Consider the following 22,966-nt stretch of genomic DNA (forward strand, 5'->3'; position numbering starts at 1 on the left):
CTTCTTCTTTCATTGACATTGATCCTTGTTCATTTCCGATCTCCTTCGTTCGATTCCCATCTCGCTTTCTCGCTCTCTTTCAGTTTACTGCTTCTTTCGTTCTTTCACTCTAGTTTTTCCTCTCTCTCACTCTCTCGCTATCACACGCTCTCCATTCTTTCCCTCTTCCTCTCGCTCTCTCGGAGCAAGCCGGCATCCTCGATTTACACGCGACAAAATTTCGTTCGTGCGTAAACATAATTTGGTCCTTCGAGCCGGATTCTACTGAGGTAATCTGTACGGAATCAAAGCGGAGTGCCGTGTGACCAAAGTGACAGTCTAATCAGCAGAAATGGACGAACTGTACCAACATCAATCATCGCTATTCCATACGGTATCACGTTCGCTCGACAATTTCAAAAAGATCGGAAAGAAAAATTACACGGCCGCTAAAATCCGATCGCGAGTGACCTCGTTGAAGGAGACCTGGACGCAATGTACTCAGAATCACGCTGCTCTTCTGCATGGCATCTCACGGGATAAACGCGACACGATGGCATATTTCCGAGATCAATTGTTCGACGAACACGAGGACGTCTACCAAGAGACGCTGGACTACATGGCCGAGTGTCTCGAGGATATCGAACCACCTGGGGACCCCCTTCAGTCGTCCAGTCGAATATCCAGCCATGGTGAATGTACCTCTTCATTTTCTTTATCGCATTTGCCGCCAATTAAAATTCCCCCATTTTGCGGAAACTACGACGAATGGGAAAGTTTTCGCGATCGATTCACGTCGTTAATTATTGCAAACAAGGATCTCACTTCGTTCGCACGTATGCATTTCTTAGCGTCCAGTTTAACCGGCCGCGCTCTTGAGTCAATTAAAACAATACCTATTACCGCTGATAATTTTGAAATCGCTTGGAAAACGCTAGTTTCGCGCTATGAAAATAAGCGGCGATTAATTGAAGTGCACGTCTGTGCCCTTCAGAATTTACCAAGCGTTTCACGCGAAAACGCAGTTGAACTCAACGAGCTACGTGATAAAGCAAATCGCGCGATAGCGTCTCTCAAAAATTTAGGCCGATCTGCGGACGAAATTCTAAATGATGTATTAATTTACCGGGTGTCTCAGCAATTGGATCATGCGACGCGAAAAGCATGGAAATTAAAAGGATGCGATGATGCGAAAATTCCGACATATGCAGAATTCGATAGCTTCCTAGCGTCACGCGCTCGCGCTCTCGAAGAATTAACCTCTTCCAACGGGAAAGCTGTTCGCTCGACAAAGGTCTCGAGTACCACTGTATCTACGAACAATATTACATGTCCGTTGTGCAAAGCACCTCATTTTATAAATAAATGCGCTAAATTCGTAAAGAAAAGTCCGAGTCAGCGATTAGAAATAATCAAACAAGCGAATCGGTGTTTAAATTGTCTCAGTTCGAAACACGCGGTGCAATCGTGCATAAGTAAATATTCGTGCAGAATATGTCAGAAAAAACATCATTCTATGTTGCATCTCGACTTGACTTCAGCGTCTACCGGAAGTCTTACTGCAACGATGTCGAGCTCTCCGTCGGAAGCGTCCGATACTAAAGCTGTTACTTCGCTCTGTTCAACCGTTCCGTCGCGACCTTCCGTTTTGTTAGCAACGGCTCGCGTCAAGGTCAGCTCATCCGAGGGTCGCACACTCGTCGTTAGAGCGCTGCTCGACCAAGGGTCAGAAATGACCTTTATCACCGCGAGACTCAGCCACGCTTTGAAACTGCAGCGCATTAAAATGCCCATCGAGATCTCTGGCGTCGGCGGCATCGATGCAGGAACTTGTCGTTGGGCGGCGCACATTAAACTCTCGCCGTTCAATAAATCGCGTCCCGTTTTTACGACTACCGCGTCTATTCTAACATCACTGACTAAATATTCACCGGCGCTTACCAGATCGAATATCGCATGGACGCATCTCGCCGATCTCACTCTCGCCGATCCCGATCCGTTAAGTTCCGAAGCGATTGATGTTCTTATCGGAGCCGACTTATACGGTGAATTGCTTCTTGATGGAATACGAAGAAGCACAAGCGGTCAACCGATCGCACAAAAAACAATTCTTGGTTGGGTCCTCTCAGGCCCTACATCGATTCTGTCGCCGTCGCGTCAAACTATCACGGTTCAGCATAGCGCAACTTCTTTAGCGATCGATCAAGAACTTCGCCGATTTTGGGAGATCGAAGAAGTCCCTCGGGTAACCTTGCTTACTCCAGAGGAGCAACAGTGCGAAAATCATTTTCGTTCAACCTATTCGCGCGACGACGACGGGCGTTATATCGTTCGCCTCCCTTTTAAAAAAGGACCTCCGATTGATATAGGCGAATCTTATAATCTCGCGGAAAAAATGCTTAAAACATTACTACGGCGGTTCACTACAAACCCCGCGCTCAAAGCCGAATACACCGATTTTCTAAATGAGTACGAAAAATTAGGACATATGAAAAAGGTAACGCATACATTAGGAGAATCTCAATGCATTTACATTCCTCATCATCCAATAATTCGGGACCACAGTCTCACGACTCATTTAAGAGTTGTATTCAACGCGTCGAGTCGTACAACAAACGCGACTTCTCTAAACGATCACTTATTGATCGGCCCGAAATTACAAACTGATTTAGCGGCGGTGATTCTTCGGTGGCGACAGTATCGATACGTATATTCGGCAGACATCACGAAAATGTATCGTCAGATTAAAGTCGACTCTCGCGATGACGACTACCAGCGTATATTGTGGATCGAGGATAACACAAAATCAATACAAGCATATCAGCTGTTAACGGTTACATACGGTACAGCGTCAGCGCCGTACTTAGCCTTGCGCGTCCTCCACCAACTTGTCGCGGACGAAGGGGACGAATTTCCCATGGCGTCTCACATTCTGCAACATCACATATACGTCGACGATGTGTTGTTCGGTGCCGACGATATTCCTCTTCTACGCCAAGCTCGCAATCAGGTGTGCGCGTTGCTGCATCGCGGTAAATTTGAACTCCGCAAATGGTCAAGTAATTCGTCTAAATTGCTCGAGGACATCGCGGTCGAAAATCATGGTTTAGCATGTAGTAAAGACTTGCGAGTTGACGAGCAATTAAAAATTCTCGGGATCGCGTGGAATCCCTCGTTAGATGTATTTCAATTTCGGGCCTCTCTCCCGACAACTCTTTCAAATACGAAACGATCGATTCTATCTACAGTCGCGAAATTATTTGATCCGTTAGGGTGGTGTACTCCCGTCACAATCTCAGCAAAAATATTTTTGCAACTTCTCTGGATGACTAAACTCGATTGGGATGCACTACTCTCGTCTCATTTATTAGACCAATGGAAAACGATTCAAACTTCCTTAATCGCTCTACACGATTTAAAACTCGATCGCTGGACGTATCACGGGTCTGACACCGTGCAATGCGAGTTCCACGGGTTTTCCGACGCGTCCACCGCTGCCTATGCCGCCGCCGTATATCTTCGCCTACGATCACTTTCTGGCGAAATTAAAGTGACGCTACTCGGCGGAAAATCCAGGGTCGCGCCCATAAAGTCTTTAAGCATCCCGCGATTAGAATTAGCGGCCGCCGTGTTGCTATCCAAATTGATGGAATTTATGCGCACGTCATTGAATTTGACCTCCGCGTCGTGCTACTGTTGGACCGACTCGACGGTCGTATTAGCATGGATAGGACAACATCCCTCGAAATGGAAGACGTTCGTTTCCAATCGCGTGTCTGAGATCCAATCGCGACTTCCAGATGCGTCTTGGCGACACATTTCGACGGACGAAAATCCTGCGGACTGTGCGTCCCGCGGAATTTCGGGAGACCAGCTTTCAAGTCATCATTTATGGTGGCATGGCCCAACATGGTTGCGCCTCCCGGAGTCAGAATGGCCGGCACAATCCTCTGTCTGCGAGCTCGACGTCTCGATTGAACGAAATCCTCGCGTAACCACGCATCTCACACAACCCATCGAGCAATGGGATTTAGCATCGCGATATTCTTCATGGAAAAAATTAATCCGGGTCACCGCATACATACTCCGATATGTTTCGCGACTTCGCTCCCCGACTCATCGGCGCGCGAGTTTAGATAAAACTTCGATCGCTCTCTCCGCCGCCGAATGTCAAGCCGCGCTGAATTTCTGGTTAAAACAGATTCAAGAGCAAATTTTTCCTTCCGAACGGGCTGCGCTCTCACAAAACCACTCGATTCAATCAAAGAGTCCGATTCTCTCGCTCAACCCATTCCTCGGGGACGACGAATTAATTCGCGTCGGCGGGCGGTTATCAAACGCGCCGCTTCCGGATCAAATTAAACACCCCGTGATATTAGCAAACCACCCGTTAGTCACGATGATAATTCGAGATACTCATTTGAACTCTTTGCACGCCGGTCCGCAACTAACGCTGTCAACGCTGCGTCAAAATTTCTGGATTGTTCGGGCTCGCACTCTCGTGAGAACGGTCATTCATCGCTGTATAAAATGCACTCGCGAAAAGGCCGCGTTACCTTCATATCTGATGGGCAATTTACCCGCAGTACGCGTCTCCCCCCCTGCTCGCGCGTTCTTACATTGCGGCCTCGATTACGCCGGTCCCGTACAAATAAGATCTATGTCCGGTCGAGGAATCGCATCTCGAAAAGCATATATCGCTGTCTTCGTGTGTATGGCTACTCGCGCCGTGCACCTTGAAGTAGTGGAAGGCTATTCAACCTCCGCGTTCTTAGGAGCCTTCTCGCGATTTTGCGCCCGACGCGGACTACCGGCAACTGTATACTCCGACAACGGAACCACGTTTGTCGGTGCCGATCGCGAATTAACTTCGGCTTTTCGAGCTACTATAAAAGATCCGAATTTTCTCAATCACGCGGCTTCTCACAAAATCGAATGGAATTTTATCCCGCCATCTGCCCCTCATTTCGGCGGTTTGTGGGAGGCAGGCGTACGAAGCGTAAAATATCATGTGCGTCGTGTCATCGGATCCCATACGATGACGTTTGAAGAGTTCTCTACTCTTCTATGCAACATAGAAGCATGCCTGAACTCGAGGCCCCTCGCTCCGCTCACGGATTCAATCGATGATTGTGAACCGCTTACCCCGGGGCATTTTTTGATAGGCGCGCCTCTCTCCGTCACTCCCGAACCATCGCTATTAGACGTCCACGAAAATCGATTGTCTCGGTGGCAAATGGTGCGCCAAATGACCGAAAGATTTTGGAAACTATGGCAGAGTGATTATTTAAACACGCTCCAACAAAGGGTCAAATGGCGGAAAGCGAACAAAACTCAGATTAAAATCGGTCAACTCGTTTTAGTTCGAAATTCACAGCTTCCGCCGTGTAAATGGGAATTGGGTCGCGTTATTAAATGTTACCCCGGTTCCGACGACATAGTACGAGTTGTAAATGTAAAGACCGCCGCATCCGAATATAAGCGTCCCGTCGTGAAGCTTTGTTTGCTTCCTATCGATATCGAGCAACAATAAATCTCGAATTAGTTGCATAAGTTTCTGTAATTAACATATCCTCCGCCTCGAATCAACGTAATGTTTCTCTCTTTCTTCTTTAGTTGATTCGTTTCTTCGTTCTGATTCGCCTTTCGAAACTATAGTTTCGAGGCGGGCGGTATGTTAAAGATAACAAAAAAAAGGCTTTGTATTAAATTTAATATTGTTAACTCTCTGTATCAATTTATATCGTCTTTCGTCCGGTTGTTATTATCTCCGTAATTATTTCTGTTTCTATGCTTTCTCATATGACCTTTCGGTCGTCGCGTCATGTATTGTTTAATTCTTCCGAGCGAGCCTTCGACAACGAAAAGATCACAAATCTATCGAACCATCGTTTGTCATTTCCAGTATTCTGACTTATACCTATCGCGGGTTATTATTGTTTTGGTCTCGCAACGGTAGTCTAAATTTAAACCATATATGTAGTGTATTGCGCAGACCACGGAATCCCCGGCTCGATTCTGAGAAGCTTCCAGAAACTCGACAATATATATAAACACGCGAAATGCCCGGCGACTTTGAGACTTGCTTATTTTGTCTGGCTGTTCACGAGAGTCAGTTCAAGCATTTAATCGAGCGAGACGATCAGTTACTTCAATCATTTTAAGAAATTTCCGATAACGAGTTGCGAGTCTAGCGATTCATCGCTCAGTGTATATCTTTTAACGGCGATCATTAAAGATCTCATCAAATCTTCCAAAATTACTTGGTAACAATTTTCACTTCTTCTTTCATTGACATTGATCCTTGTTCATTTCCGATCTCCTTCGTTCGATTCCCATCTCGCTTTCTCGCTCTCTTTCAGTTTACTGCTTCTTTCGTTCTTTCACTCTAGTTTTTCCTCTCTCTCACTCTCTCGCTATCACACGCTCTCCATTCTTTCCCTCTTCCTCTCGCTCTCTCGGAGCAAGCCGGCATCCTCGATTTACACGCGACAAAATTTCGTTCGTGCGTAAACAGTATGGATGGGCAATGTGTCAACCATTGCCTTATGCTGATTTTCAATGGGTCGATGACATGTCTAGTTTCAATTTATCATCTATCGCGCTCGATTCGCCTACAGGCTACATCCTTGAAGTAGATTTAGAATATCCACAATGTCTTCACGATGCGCACACTGACCTACCGTTTTGCCCGACACGCGACAAGCCACCAGGCAAGCGGGAAGATAAGCTTCTCGCAACGCTATACAACAAAAAGCGATATGTGATACACTACCGCAACCTGCAGCAATGTACGCGTCACGGCCTTCGCGTTGCAAAAATACATCGCATATTACAATTCGCGCAATCTCCATGGCTTCGAAATTATATCGAACTTAATACGCAATTTAGAACACACGCGAAAAATGATTTTGAAAAAAATTTATATAAATTGATGAATAATGCAGTATTCAGCAAAACGATGGAAAATGTGCGTAATCGGGTTGATGTAAAACTTATCACACATTGAGAAGGAAGATACGGTGCAGAGGCAATGATTGCGAAACCAAATTTCCACAGTAGAAGCATCTTTTCAGAAAATCTAATCGCTGTAGAATTACGTAAACTCGAAGTAAAATTTTACAAACCAATCTATGTCGGCATGTGCATACTCGACATCTCCAAAACATGTTTATACGAATTTCATCACGAGTACATGTCACCGCTATATCGCGACAGATGCAGGGTAATGTACACCGACACAGACAGCCTAATATACCACATCGAATGTGAAGATGTGTATAAGAATATAAAGCGCGACGTAAGCAAATTTGATATGAGCGATTACGCTGCGGACAATGTGTACGGTATACCGCTCGTGAATAAAAAAAGTGCCAGGTCTAATGAAAGATGAAAATAACGGTACGATAATGACCGAATTTGTAGGGCTTAGAGCAAAAATGTATGCATTACGAGTGGATGGTAAGAAAGATACCAAAAAAGTAAAAGGTGTCAAGAGTAACGTTGTCGCGAGAACGATAACGTTTGATGATTACACGCGGTGTTTGAATGAAGAGATTGAAATGACACGTAGTCAGTCATGTATAAGATCGAAATTGCATGAAGTATACACCATTCGCGAGACGAAAATTGCTCTAAGTCCTCACGATGACAAGCGGTATATCATACCTGAAACCACTAATACATTACCATGGGGACATTATAAAATACCTTTGTAAATAATATTTGTTGTAAAATATGTATATTTTGTATATTTTGTATATGTATATTTTGTATAAATATGTATATTATATGTATATTTGTATTTATAAAATTATTAGATAAATATATTGTAAAATAAACAGTGTACAAATATTTTAAATAAATGTTTATAATAAATTATTTTTATGAATCCATGAGTTGTGAGATTTATCCAGTCCCAACCATTTCACATAAACATCATCGCCTTTTTTCCGCAAAGCCTTTTCCACGAGATATACATCGGGATTTGCAACATGATGTAGCTCATACTCGTAGAATCCTCCGGCGACGGAATTTCCGCGCAAATCTTTAAGTATATATGTCGCAGGATTAGTTTTCTGCACTTTGATAATTTTAAATATTTCAGTAGTCCAATTTGGTGTAAAACCTTTTTCGAAGACGGTCTTGAATTTACTCACGCGTACCTGACAGCCTACTTTGAATCTTGCCGGAGCAGCAATTTTTATGTTACTGTATACCGTATTTAAAAGTTTTTCGGCAATCTCCGGAGTAACATCGATAGGTTTCATACCGATAGTGCGATGTTTTCGCGCATTGTACTCTGCAACGAGTCGGGACAGCGCGTCGATCCACTTGTAATTACCATTAAGTGTAAACATTTTCCACATATTGTTCTTTAAAGTACGATTAAATCGTTCCACTATTGAGGCTTTCATAACAGAATATGTCGAGTAATGATTGATGTTGTGTTTTTTTACGAGTTTCTGCACATTTGCATTGTAAAATTCTTTTCCTCTATCGGTTTGTATGTTTCTCGGACATCTCTTGCTATCTCGAATTATCTCAGCGAAAGCGTCAGCTGTTTCGCGTCCGCTTTTATTCTTGAGCGGCAGGGCCCATGCATACTTGCTCAACACATCGATGACGGTGAGTATGTAATTGTATCCTTTGTTGACTCTTGCATAAGGACGCATCTCGACCACGTCAGCTTGCCACAGGTCGTCGTATCCATGTACTATGACACGTCTACGCGGAAAATTTCTTCTCGCTGGAGCGTGCAATTCCTCCATGAGTAGCTGCTTTTCAGAGGTGTTTGATCGAGGCATATTTGTAATAATGTGATATAATTTTCACGTACAGTTCTTTATGTATCTTTTGATGTAGTCTGCGTTACAGCCATTTTATCCAGCGTTAATAATAGCGCCTGCATATTCCTTTCAAGCCTGATTATTTTTTTCTCAATTTCTTTCTGTTGATCTCTCAAAAGCTTGACACTCGCTTCGACATATCATTTGTTGGCTGCATCATTATCATCTTCCGGTTGCGCTACACGTCGTATCTTGCGCGACCTTGCGTCATAGCCGGAGGCTGTTAGACACGGAGTATTATCGCGCACGTAATTTCTTAGTAATCCATCCCATTGATAATATGAATTATTATTCGACGTTCCAAGTGATAATCCAAATTTATTAATCGACATTTCGATACCACTAATATTGACAGACTGACTCGTATCGTGGATGTATAACTTATTTTATAATAATACCAGCTTCGTAAAGTTCCTCGATAATCGATAATATTTCATTGCTGTGGGCGTTGTTGCCGGCTTGACGTGAAGCTTCGAGCAATCGCAGACGATCTACCAACTCGTTGGGATCATTCCAATGCACGTAATCAATCTTATTATTGTTTAAGATCATAGCATGCGGTATACCTTTTCCAGATTTTTTATCAGAGAATAATGGTGCGATTATATATTTATATTTGTATCCCTTGTTACCTAATACAGGCTGATTCACATTACCATTTCGTCTGTGAGCATTTGTTCTTATTAATATACTTTTATAGTTTTGCAAGTCATTCGCAGTATATATTTCATCGTCGGGAATTCTCTTGAAAACCAACTCGTAAAGACCTGCTGTTCCAACGTATTTTGATCCATCGATAATTATATTATCATTTTTATCCACATCGAAATTTTTATTACCGAGCGTCATTCCTTTGTCGATAAATTTAACACCGTATACGTAATCCATCTTGGAATTTTTATCTTGATTCAATATAGCTGCCACATATTTTTGAGCAAGTGGACCCAGGTGATTTCGCAATGAATTTTGACCATCGGATGTTTGTAATGAATGTTGAATTGATGTCACAAGCGATTGAGGTGAAGTCTCGAAAATTTCCTCGATAGGTGTCTTATCATGCAATAATTGCCTTGGCTGTACATCTTGTATCGGAGTAGAAGTAGTTGCATCCAATAATTGTTGCATTCGCCTGCTTTTGATTCGCTTTGGAGTAGAAGTTATACCGCTCAATGATATATTTGATCACTTTGTTTTAAACTCTTTTTTCTCTCCGAGCATACTCAATGGTTCACTCTTTTCTTCACCAGACTCAACACCAACTGTATTTTCAACAAGCTGTTTCAGAGGTTCAGAGATTGGTTTAAAATGCCTCTCCAATGCATCGTCCTCCTCCATTTTACCAGTTTTCAAGAAACGATATTTTTTACGGATTGAATCGCTCGTTTTCGCAATCTCTAACACAATCTTTTCACGATCGTTATTCATCATGTTGCAATTTAGACGTTGCTCAATCAATGCATCGAAAGCGACTAAGTGCTTTGCGGTATTGCAAATTCATTAAATCCTTTTCTGTATCGTCCATTAGTCAGCGGATTGTCCTTGTCAATCGCTGCAAATCCATGTTGCCAACATTTCTGACAAAATGCACGAAAATTATTGTAAGACATATCTGTATTTACGTGATCGTTGTACACATGTTTCAAGTTTGTCCCATCTTGTTTAAATAAAATTAATAAGTTTGCATTGTCACGTACAAGATGCTTAGGTATCTTGGCATACGTTTGACAAAGATAGAAACAGTCGACGCTCGAGTGTCGCCCCATTGCAAAGTACTCTCTTATCGTATCTTGCTTGTCACATGCCACGTCATCAAAGATAAAAATGGAATTCGGAAGCGCCTCACTCGGTGGAATGACATCGCTATTATTAGAGAATGTAAAATAACCAATTTCTTCTATCGGTGATAGCAAATTTTCCAAATATCGATATTTCGGTTGTTGAAGCGATTTCGAGTATACGTACACGTTCTCGAAGCAAACGCCGTGCGGGCTTTCTATCAAACTAATCAATGCGTTAGTTTTACCACAATTCGAAGGACCGCAAATGATTCCGCGTATAGTATTCGGCAGTATGTTTCCATATCTGCGTATTTCTTTATCCGACATCAACCGTGTTTTATCGTCGAAATTTGTAACTTTGATTATCGTCGATTGCTGAACGAACCGCATGTTTTCTCTCGAATGAATGAATGAGTCATGGAGAGCCTATTTATAGCTGCGCGGAACCATGAATCACTCAGTATCGAAAAAATGTTTCTTCTGCTAACAAGTGCTTCCGATATTCACGGTTTAAGCGTCGAACAGCTGCAATTTGTACCAAAAGCATTTTTATTGCGATATGAAAATCACATCCACTACGTGTGGGACAAGCTTCCGGAACACATAAAGACGGATCCAGAGATTCAGACCTGTCGTCGATGTTTCAAACATTACAATCGACCGTGGCAGCAAACGCACATCGACGGTCCAGCGCCAATGATAAAGGATTGCAGCGAATGTCAACGAAAATAGGTAGTGGTCTCTTTAATCGCGCGATAAACGCGCTTCCGATAGAATTACATATTCCCGGCTATCAGTTTTGCGGTCCGGGGACTCATTTGGAAAAGCGATTGGCTAGAGGTGATCGAGGTATTAATCCATTGGATGCCGCGTGTCGCGAGCACGACATTGCATATTCTCAAAGCAACGCCCTCAGAGAACGACACGTTGCTGATAATATACTCGCTGCGAAAGCGCGAAAACGTATTACTGCGAGAGATTCAACTCTTGGTGAAAGAGCAGCCGCTACGACTGTTTGGGCAGCTATGAAAGCAAAGACAAAATTCGGTATGGGGATGAAGACGAAAAAATCTTTGAAAAAGAAGAAGAAACGAATACTGCCTGTGGCGAAGCGTGGTGGTATCTTGCCAATTTTACCATTGTTGGGAGTTCTCGGTTCGTTGGCAGGTGGAGCAGCGGGAGTCGCAAAGGCTGTGAATGATAGCAAGGCTGCGCAACGTCAGCTTGAAGAAATGCAACGTCAGAATCACGCTATGGAAGGTCGTGGAGTTTATCTCGCTCCATACAAACGTGGACAGGGATTCTCAACTAAGAAAAAAAAAACGTCAAAAAAAAAACGCTAAAAATGCCTGTGGGTGTAACAACTAATGTACAATTAGAACAACTGGCAAGACGTATGCATATACCATTCTTTAGAGGTGTTTTTATGCGCAATAATTTACCGATAAACGGTGTGCGACAAAATGAGAGCGGTATCGTCAATTTGGACGACGTTGATGGTCCCGGTACTCATTGGGTAGCATATGTAAAGAGGGGAAATCGATCAATATATTTCGATAGTTTTGGTAATCTACGACCACCCAAAGAATTGGTGCAATATTTAAATGTTATGAAAATAGAATACAATCACACATCCTATCAAAATTATAATCAGAATAATTGTGGACAATTGTGTTTACGATTTCTTCAAAGGTTGATATAAAACCTGTCAATCCATCATCACGATTCAGTTTGACAACATGTCGCTAACACTAACGTTGACTGGCAAAAGTAGCGTTCTCGCTGTAAGCTACTTTCCAGCTATAGATTTATCGAATGGTGATTATGAGCTCGGTTTAACAGATTTTGAAACTTATCATACGATTCCGAATGTAAATTCTAAGAATAATAAATTTTACTTTGATAACGATGACAAGGAAATTACAATACCCGAAGGATCATACGAAATACATGCTCTAGATGAATATCTGAGACGTGCAATTTCACAATATCCTTCCAATAAAGAGCAGAATGAAGATGCAATAGCGCTTCGCGCCAATCATAATACTCTAAAGAGCGAAATCAAATGCATCTATAGAATAAACTTTAATAAACCATACAATATAGGATCGTTGTTGGGATTCTCGTCGAATCGTATATTGCAACCTCACAAATGGCATGATTCGGATTTACCTTATAAATATTAATAGCGTGAATATTATCCGTATAGAATGTAGCGTCACCACTGGTGCGTACAGTAATGACAAGCGCGTACACACGATACTTGAATTTTCACCGAGCGTGCCGCCAGGATATAAGATATCGGAAACGCCTGCACAGATCATTTATCTCCCGATCGTCGTACGGAGCATTACTGATCTAACGATACGCATTGTTGATCAAGAAGGACGATTGTTGGATTTTCGAGGAGAGGAAGTTACTGTAAGATTGCACGTACGGCGTCGACAAAATTAGCGTGTGATGCTCGTGCTAAATGATACGGAGCACGTGAGAGATAATAATTTTACGAGGGACATTACGAGGGACAATACTTTTGCGAGAGCAGCTGCGGCAGTGAGCGACAATAATCAGAGATCTCGTTACACTAAAAAGAAACTTAGCGCATTGAATCGCGAATTTTTAAAATCATTGGGATTCATCGTACGAAAAGATGATTGATATTTTGAATATTGATGGTGAACCAGTCTTTGATGATCGTATCGTCAAGGTTGAGACACATACATACAATCCATATGCTAACACATCGCTTGGACATAGCGACGAGATACGGATACCTATACACCACCAGGATTTGTATACGTTGCCGTGCGAAAGCTTTTTGTATGTCGAGGGAAAGTTGATGACATCTAAAATAGATGCAAATGAAACGATGATATTAACAAATAATTGTGTTGCGTTCATGTTTGATGAAATTCGATATGAACTCAATGGTGTGGAGATTGATCGCAACAGAAACGTTGGAATAACTTCAACGATGAAAAATTATGTTTCTTTAACAACCGAGAGAAGTAAAATCTTGAAGAATGCTGGATGGGATATGACACATAGTGTGTCATGTAATGAAATTTGTATGTTCAACTTTTGCGTTCCGCTCAACATGCTATTGGGATTTTGCGAAGATTACAAACGTGTTGTGATTAATGCTCGCCATGAATTAATTTTGATACGTTCGCGCAACGACAACAATTGTCTGTATGGACCTGCTGAAGCTGCTATTGAATTACTCAAGATACAATGGCGTATGCCTCATGTATTATTGAATGAGGTTAATAAACTGTCCTTGCTACGAGCATTGAAAAGCGGGCAATTCTTAAACATGAGTTTTCGCGCTTGGGATCTATACGAATTTCCTCTGCTACATAGTACAACCAAGCATTCATGGACTGTGAAAACTGCTTCTCAGCTGGAAAAGCCGCGATATGTGATCTTTGCACTGCAGACTGGTAGAAAAAATATTATGACAAAAGATGTTACTGTATTCGATCATTGTAAATTAGCCAACGTAAAGCTGTATCTAAACTCGGAATCTTATCCCTATGATGATTTAAATTGAGATTTTGAAAAAAATAGGTTCGCCCTCTTGTTTGATATGTACTCTCGTTTTCGCAAATCTTATTACGGGTGTGATATTGAGAATGTACTAACTATCGCGAAATTTCTACATTGCGGTCCTCTCGCAGTTATTGATTGTTCGCGACAAAATGATTCTGTCAAAAATTCTACCGTGGACGTGAGAATAGAGTTTGAATGTAAGGAAGATGTACCGGCAAATACTACAGCATATTGTCTCATCTTGCATGATCGTGTTGTCGAATATTGTCCTTTGTCCAACGTAGTTCGTAAAATTACATAATCAGCAATTATCCCCTCCTCCGATGTAATATAAATGATTGAGATTTTTAACAATCGACATCAGTCGTCCAACATTCTTGCAACAAAATGGTTGTACCGACGTTTGTGGATCTGCAAGGATTTATTCTCAATAAACGATTTATCGTGAAGGAAGCGGCGATTCTGAGAAGAGGATTCATTGTTTCACATTATTTTTTCGCATGCCCCGTACCATGGGGTGTGCTCATAAAATCGGAGAGACGTCAAGCCTCATGGTTGACTCGAAATCATCATGGATTGCAATGGGAAGATGGAAACGTTCCATACTGCATGGCTCAGCGTTTGATTACAACAGCTATCGCTGGTATGATACAAGAAGAAGAAGAGACATCCTCTCTTGTGTACGTTAAAGGCCATGAAAAGCGAGAATGGTTGACCAATATAATGGACGATGCGAGAAACGGTTTCATTATTGAGACCTTGAATGCAAACTATGAAGATATTCCTGCATTAAACAACTTAGATACTACCTATAGCCTACGTTGCGATAAACATGTAAAAAATTGTGCTTTAGAAAATGTATTTAAAATATTTAATTGGTGGTCAAATCATCGCAATGATTCGCCACACCCTTTTTTTGAATAAATTAATATTGAAATAATATTATCTTTGTTCGCTCATTTTCCTCATACGCATACAAGTATTATATGTCCACACGTGCTCGTATTAATTTCAGCATGTGACAGCATTCTTATGTTATAATTTTTTAAATGTAGTCGATTGAGGTTTGAATGTGGTTGATTGATGTTCGATCGAGGTACGAACATGTTCGAAAGTGGTTCGAAGGTGGTTGATCGATGTATGTACGTGGTTCGATTGATGTTCGATCGAGGTTGATTGATGTTTGATCGAGGTTCGAAGGTGGTTCGAAGGTGGTTGATTGATGTTCGATCGAGGTTCGAAAGTGGTTCGAAGGTGGTTGATCGAGGTATGAAAGTGGTTCGAAAGTGGTTTGAAGGTGGTTGATCGATGTTTGAACGTGGTTCGATCGAGGTTCGATTGTGGTTCGAACGTGGTTTTATTGATGTTCGAAAGTGGTTTGAAGATGGTTTCAATTTTAAATATTATTCATATGCTTATTCTCATCATGGAATCTTTGTCTCGGACCATCTGTTTTCTTATCTCATGTACTGAGTAAGCGTTTGAGCTAATTCTTATGTCATACATCCCCTACTCTTTTTAACGTCAGCGAGTCTGTCTCCGCGATGTTCATCATAAAGTTTTTAGCGTTTGACGTGTTAGCATCTTAAACAGTTATGGAATTTATTGGAGAGAGAGTGCGCCATGACGATCGACCCAGGTGAGTCGATATGATATTCCGTGACGATCGACCCGATGTATCATGACTTATGGTACGAGTCGGTGCGTGAGGTGGTGACTGCTAGGTGGGTGCGGATAGGTCGGGAGTATGACCGATACTATAACGACCTGCTGTGGGGCGACATAGAGGAAGAGGTCCCTGACGGCGAATGGTATGATGTGTGCTGCCTTCGCCAGTTGTTCGGGGAGGAACCTTATCCTCCCGAACATGTTCTGTAGCCATTATGGGCCTAGTAAGTATTTCTTTTCAATTATAAATTATTAAAATAATAAATTGATTAATAAAATAAATAATAATATATTTAATAAAAATTTCTGTCATGTAGGAGTTCCGCCCTGCCGCCTCGCAGCCACCGCCCCACCGCCACCTCGCAGCCACCACCTCACGCACCGCCTCGTACCATAAGTCATGATACATGGGTCGATCGTCATGGAATATCATATCGACCCATATGATTCGATCATCATGGCGCTGCTTTATATATTTTATATGTATATAATATTTTAAATTTTTAAATTCACACACACACACACATACACACACAAACATTTTGTAAAATACACACACACACAGTTATAAATAAAAATTACTTTAAATATTAAAAAAAAATGTATTTATTTTAGAATAAGTCCTCTCCCCTTCCTCCTATTAAAATCTTATTAATTAAAATTACTGTAAATATTATTAAAAAAAGTCTCTCTCGCGTCCGCCTCTCGCGCTCTCGTTCGCTGCATCAGCTCTCGCGCTCTCCATCGCCGCATCGTCTCGCAACATCTCTCTCTCGCGTGCACCTCGCGCTCTCCTTCGCTGCATCAGCTCTCGCGCTCTCCTTCGCGTCATCTCGCTACCTCTCGTCATCTCGCGCTATCTCTCTCGCTCTTGCATATACGCCTCGCTGCAACACCTCGCGCTTTCAATCGCCGCATCATCTCGCTACCGCTATCTCTCTTTCGCGAACGTCTCTCTCGCGACATCTCTCTCTCTCTCGCGTTCGCCTCGCGCTATCCTTCGGATTCCTCTCTCCCCGCGGACCCCTTACCCAAAAAGTTTCATGCGGTCTTTCGCGGATTCCCCTCTCCCCGCAGACCCCTCACCAACAAAGCTTCATGCGGTCTTTCGCGGACGCCTCCCCCTCCCCGCGGACCCCTCGCGGACCTGGCACCAAAATCGCTGACGCTTCCCCCTCCCCGCGGACGCCACTCCCTCCCCGCGTGACGTCATCCCCCCCCGCGTGACGTCACCCCCGCGTGACGTCACCCCCCCCCCCCCCGCGTGACGTCATTGCCCCTCCCCGCGTGACGTCATCCCCCCTCCCCGCGTGACGTCATTCCCCCGCGCCATGGGTTCCCCTTGCCCCTCACCCCCCTTATTGCCCCATGGGTTAGAATCGGCATAGTATTACTACTTATATATATATATTATTGCTATCAATATTTTATTTTTATTATTATAAAATTTTTTCTTATATTTATTATAATTATATTTTTTTATTACACACAAATCATACTCTCTCTCTCTCTCTCTCTCTCTCTCTCTCTCTCTCTCTCTCTCTCTCTCTCTCTCTCTCTCTCTCTCTCTCTCTCTCTCTCTCTCCCTCTCTCCCTCTCTCTCTCCCTCTCCCTCTCTTCCTCTCTCCCTCTCTCCCTCTCTCCCTCTCCCCCTCTCTCTCTCTCTCCCTCCCTCTCTCTCTCTCTCTCTCTCTCTCTCTCTCTCTCTCTCTCTCTCTCTCTCTCTCTCTCTCTCTCTCTCTCTCTCTCTCTCTCTGTTTCAAATCACTCACTTACAATTATAAACGAGAGAGCCCTACTGATCGCCCTCGTTATATTTAGGCTTTTGTTTATCGCCATGATTCTTTTTCTTCTCGTTGTCGTTCTTCCATCGACGATTCATATTTTCACGCGCGATGCGTGCATTTTCCCGCGTAACGGCTGCGGGCTGCATTTTAATAGAAGTATGACGAGTATGGTTGTAAGCGCGAACGATATCCTGTAAAACATCGATGTAGCGTCGCGTATTTTTATGTGTAAAATAATGCCACATCCGTTCCTTGAGCGTCCTATTAAATCGCTCCACTACAGCTGCTTTAACATCGGGATTAGGGGCTACGCGAAAACGAATGTCTTTTTCTTTTAAGAATTTCTGTACAGACTGCGCTATAAATTCTTTACCTTTATCCGTCTGCAGATAAACAGGTTGGCGATCTTTGTTTTTCAAAAGTACACGCTGAAAGGCTTTTGTCACGCAGGTAGCTGTTTTGTCGCGTAAAGGTTCCACCCAAACGAATTTACTAAGGACATCTATAATTATCAACAAATAAGAATATCCGTCATTATAGCTCTTAAGATTACGAAGATCGATCAAATCTGCTTCCCATAAATCGTCGATATTTGTCACGTTGTAATGTAAACGAGGAAATTTTCGTCGTACTGGTCGATGTAGGGTATACGCATCTTGCGATTTAAGCCATTCGACGACATCGTTGCGCGTAAAATTTGGTTTAGCAGCTCGAGATAAATTCTCCGTCGCGGAATAGCCTGCGTAATGCGAAGGAACGTAATACAATTTTTCGAGTTCCATTATTCGAGTTTACTCCAGCGAAATAAACCCTTCTTTTTCTTAGGCGAAGAATTCGGCACTAATGTTTTATTATCGTCGCTGTCGTCAGTGGCGGATAAATACACCGTGTCTCCTTCGGTCTCGTTTAACTTTCGACCGTATGACTTTGAACGCGACAGTAAAGTTTTCGGAGTGGAGCTTCCACGCGGTAACGTTTTCTCAATACGCAGGGATCTACGTGCGGACGTAGTCAATAAATCGTGATTCCCTATAAGATTGGTGGGTGTACCTATGTCGCGCAGTAATTGCGCAAACTGAAATCTCCCGATTGCTTTTATCGTTTTTCTCTCGCGTATCGCATCGTTTATAAGATCGCTAATATTCGATCCCGCTACAACGACGTCTATAGTCACGAGTCCGCGTTTATCCCAACTAATTTTCGATGACGGGGTATCTAACAAATATTTCAATAAGGCTTTGGAACGATAAGTTTGCGGCACGCTGTTGAGTATTTCTTTGATTTTTTCCGCTGATTGTGCACGTTTCTTCCCGAAACTACTTTCGCTAACCGTATTATCACTGCTGATTGAAGTATTTCCATAAGATTGTATTTCCATAAGTTCGTCATCCAAGGGCATCTCGGTATCTTTATCCTGATCGTCTTCGCCCCCGTCATTGTCAACATTACTAGCGTCGTCGGCATTATTGCGCGTATCGTTGCGCGAATCATTGCGTAAGTGTCTTTTCGTTTCTCGAATAAAGTGAAGATAACGCTGAAGTACTTTATACAATTTCCATCTTTCGCCTTCATCGAGGGGAGTCGCGAGGTTGAGAATACGCCACATTTCCGCGTCGAGTCGCGATAAGGAGGTTCCAGGAGTTCGTACGGTGTTATTATTAGCATTTTCCTCATTCGATATCATTGTATTTTCATTCTTCGGCGAGTTATCCAGCATTGATGTAGTCTTCGCTATTTCCGGTTGTTGTTGATAATGTTGCGTTTGTCGCATTCTTTCAAGATTTTCCGTAGAAATCAGTACCATTTTTTTTGCTCTGTCCATTATTCCATATGACGAACGAGAACGCTTCAAATCTTTTTATTACTTCTTTTCTAGTCACGGAAAAACCAAATATTTGCAGAGTTGTATTTTTTTTTTTACTCGCCGATAATCCGGGATAATACAACGCTGAGCAAAGGAGCAATAAGGTAGGGCAAAAAACCTCCGCGCTGAACCAACAGATTTCTCTTGGTTTTCCAATTGCCGCGTTTTGCAGCGACGCGTCGAAGGATAGATTTATGCTTGACTAAACGTGTTTTTTCGTGATTATTGAGCGGCACGTTGCCCTTAAGAGTATTATAAATACACTCTTGAATACACTTTATGAGATTATTGTCGGCGGTACGTAAGAACGACGCTCTTTGATTTTTCTTCAGATAATATAGAGTTTTCAAAAGGCAGCCGTTTCTCTCACCGATGGAACGTCTGGCGATTTTTATCGCGTCGTCGGATGAATTTTTTGACGTCGTCGACGTCTCTTTTTGCCGTCTTTTTCCGCGTGTTACCATTACGCTAAAGTTGCGCAACTGACAAGTCTCGCATGTAAATGCTGACCTTTTATACATCCTCCGTTACTGCTCGACTAATCGATCTACGAGGAATGTAGACGTAATCCAACGTATTGCTGGGAAAAATGCACGTGCGAAATCGATATTCGTCTGGAGTCGATTGTTTCAGATCGAGCAATACCCGTGAGGTCGCGAGGTAGCTTCTTCCAGAAGTATGCTTCTTCCAGAAATTTCGGATCGTCGGGATATACTTGACGCGCGAGATGACGAATTTGAGCACGATCGCGCGGATTTTTGAAAACTACTATATAATTAGCGTTGAGAGATATATCGTGTTGTCCGCGACCTTGGTGGAAGAGATTTTGCGAGATGAGTATAACGCTAAGATTCTTATGATGGCTTCCTTTGGTAAATAGATTTACGATAGCGTCGCACGATGACGATTCCCTCATAAGATCGTCAATTATCACTAATTTTGGAGATAGCGGATCGTTTGAATAATCTTCCGGACGCGGTAACCCCTCGCGAAATTCGATTATATTTTTCTTTATTTTTAGCAAAGTATCACCGTATCCGTTATTATGTACATCGTTTGTTTCTTCTTCTTTATTTTTACTCGTGTCGCACTGCAGGCGCCGATACGCATCTTGCCATTCGGCGTAATAAAATAAAATTCTCTCGAATCGAACATCGGACATGCCGGATAAATGACGAAGAAAAGTTTTCACGAAAATTGTTTTTCCGCATCCCGTAGGTCCGCAGACGATCGACGTCCACGGATGTTTCCATCGTACGTCCATTTCGCGAAACGATTAATTTAGGTTCTATTCACGAGTTCATAAATGAAAAAGTTAACGCATGCGATTTAGTAACTATTGTGTATGTGTGTGTATGTGTGTGTGTGTGCGTGTGTGCGTGCGCGAGTGTGTGTGCGTGTTAAAAACGTACGCGCGTGTCGCATATATTTTTAAAATATTGAAGAGGTGGGACTTCCGTTTCCGGCAAGTGTCAGAGAGTGATCGTGCGTTTTCGAGTGGGTCTTTAAGAGAGTTTTTGGGAGGGTTTATGAAGGGTGTTTGTGTACGGGTGAGTGTAGAGTGTAAGCGGGGTGCAAGAGGGTAGAGGTGGAGTGAGTGGAGTGAACGGGGGACGAGGGATAGCTGTAGAAAGAGGTCAAATTAGGAGGACAGGGAGTTGGAGCTAGATAGCAGGGTGTACTGTGTAGCGAAGGACGGTCCGTAAGGTGCTGCCGCCTGTAGAGGTTCTAGGGAAATAGGGCCTAGGGATAAAGGAGGCGCGAGATTTGGAAGTAGGGAATGGCGAGTACAGGGGAAAAGAGTGGAAAGGGAGGTAGTGAGGTAGCAGGACGGTCTATTAAGGGGTGAAGGGAGAGGGGGGAAGCTTGGGTAATATAGAGGACTTTCTTAAGAGGAAAAGGGAGATAGATGATGATTTAAAGACTAGAGTCAGTAAAAAGGTGGTGAAATCACCGGATGGAAGTGGAGAGAGGGAGGGGAGAGACTAGAGAAACTCTTGAAGGATCTGATAGAGGAATCGAGAGACAGATGGGAAAAAATGGAGTTTAGCTTGGGGGAAATAAGAAAAGATTTGGAGGAGGGGAAGAGAAGAGAGGAACGTTGGATTTTAGAGAAGGAGAATTTAAGAGAGAGGATGGATATGTTGGAGAGAAGATGGGTGGAGGAAGGAGAGAGAAAGATAGAAGAGGTTAGGGAGGGGGTTAGAAGGATGAAAAAGAGGATGGAGAGAATGGAAGTGGGAGAAAGGCTGAAGGGGGGTGAGGAAGGGAAGCAGAGGAGGGAGGGTTGGAGAGGAGAATTAGGGATCTAGAAAGAGTACTAGAAAAGAAAGAGAGAGACGAGAGAAGAAGAAACATTCTAGTAAAAGGGTTGAGGCCTGGGGGAAAGGATATTGAGGGAGAGATAGATGAGATTTGTAGAAAATTAGAGGTGGAGGTTCACGTGGAGAAGATAAGAAAATTAAAAGGAGAGGGGAAGAAAGAAGGGGAGTCAGTGATAGTGAAACTAAAAAGTGAAGAGGAGAGGAGGGAAATGTTGAGGAGGAAGAAGTTGCTTAGGGGGGATAAGATATGGCTAGAGGAGGATTTAACGTGGAAAGAGAGAAAGATGAGATGGGAATTGAAAAGGCTAGCATGGGATATAGAGAGGAAGGGTGGGAGAGCTTGGGTAAGTCACGATAAAATAAATATAAATGATAAGTGGTGGTTTTGGGACGAAGCATTAGGAGGTATAAGGGACTGGAGAGGGAACAACTGGGAGGAGCAAGTAGGGGAGATTGAAGGATCAGGAGGGGAGATGGACAGTGACCAGGGAAAAGGGGGAAAGGAGAAGGAGGGGAAGGGGGAGAGGAGATGAGAGCGAAGGAAGATGGAGAACGGTTGAAAAAGCAGGAGGTAATGGTTGGGAAGGGAAAGGTTGAGGGAGGAGGGTGGAAGAGCGAAAGGAGTGTGAAGGAAGAGGAGGTTAGTGGCGTGAAAAGGGATAGGGGGGTTGGATGGAATGAGGGAGGGGGGAGTATAGAATTGGTTATTGGAATGTAGCAGGCCTAAAAAACAAAGATAAGGACTTTTGGGTTGGGGGAATGGGATATTATGTTTTTGATGGAAACTTGGTTGGACGAGAAAGGGTGGGGAAAGATGAGAGGGAAACTACCCTCAGGATACAGGTGGGAAGCGCAGCACGCAGAAAAAAAGAATAAGAAGGGGAGGGCGATAGGGGGGATGTTGTTGGGGATAAGGGTGGGGATAGAGACAGAGGGGGCATCAATGTCAGATAGAGAGGGAATAATAAATTGTATAGTGAAGCTGGGAGAAGAGAAGTGGAGGCTATTAGGGGTTTATATAAACAGAGATCTGGAGGAGAAGCTGGAATTGATGAGCGAATGGATGGAAGAGATAGGGAGGGGGGTAAAGACGTTGATAGGGGGAGATTTTAATGCTAGGACGGGGGAGTTAGGAGGGGGAAGTATAAGGGAGGAAGGGGATGAA

General features: G+C 43.1%; 1 protein-coding gene across 1 annotated transcript; it reads left to right on the top strand.

The window, feature by feature from the left end:
• The first annotated feature begins 331 nt into the window (after positions 1–331).
• On the top strand, positions 332–5,512 carry LOC145947370 (uncharacterized). Its single transcript, XM_083057171.1, has one exon. It carries the CDS (start codon positions 332–334, stop codon positions 5,510–5,512), a length of 5,181 nt encoding a protein of 1,726 aa, XP_082913297.1.
• Positions 5,513–22,966: the final 17,454 nt, after the last annotated feature.

This window comes from Prenolepis imparis, unplaced genomic scaffold (genome assembly GCF_030444845.1).
Source record: "Prenolepis imparis isolate NDT839.2.m4 unplaced genomic scaffold, iyPreImpa1.0 SCAF_70, whole genome shotgun sequence".
Taxonomy (NCBI): Eukaryota; Metazoa; Arthropoda; class Insecta; order Hymenoptera; family Formicidae; genus Prenolepis; species Prenolepis imparis.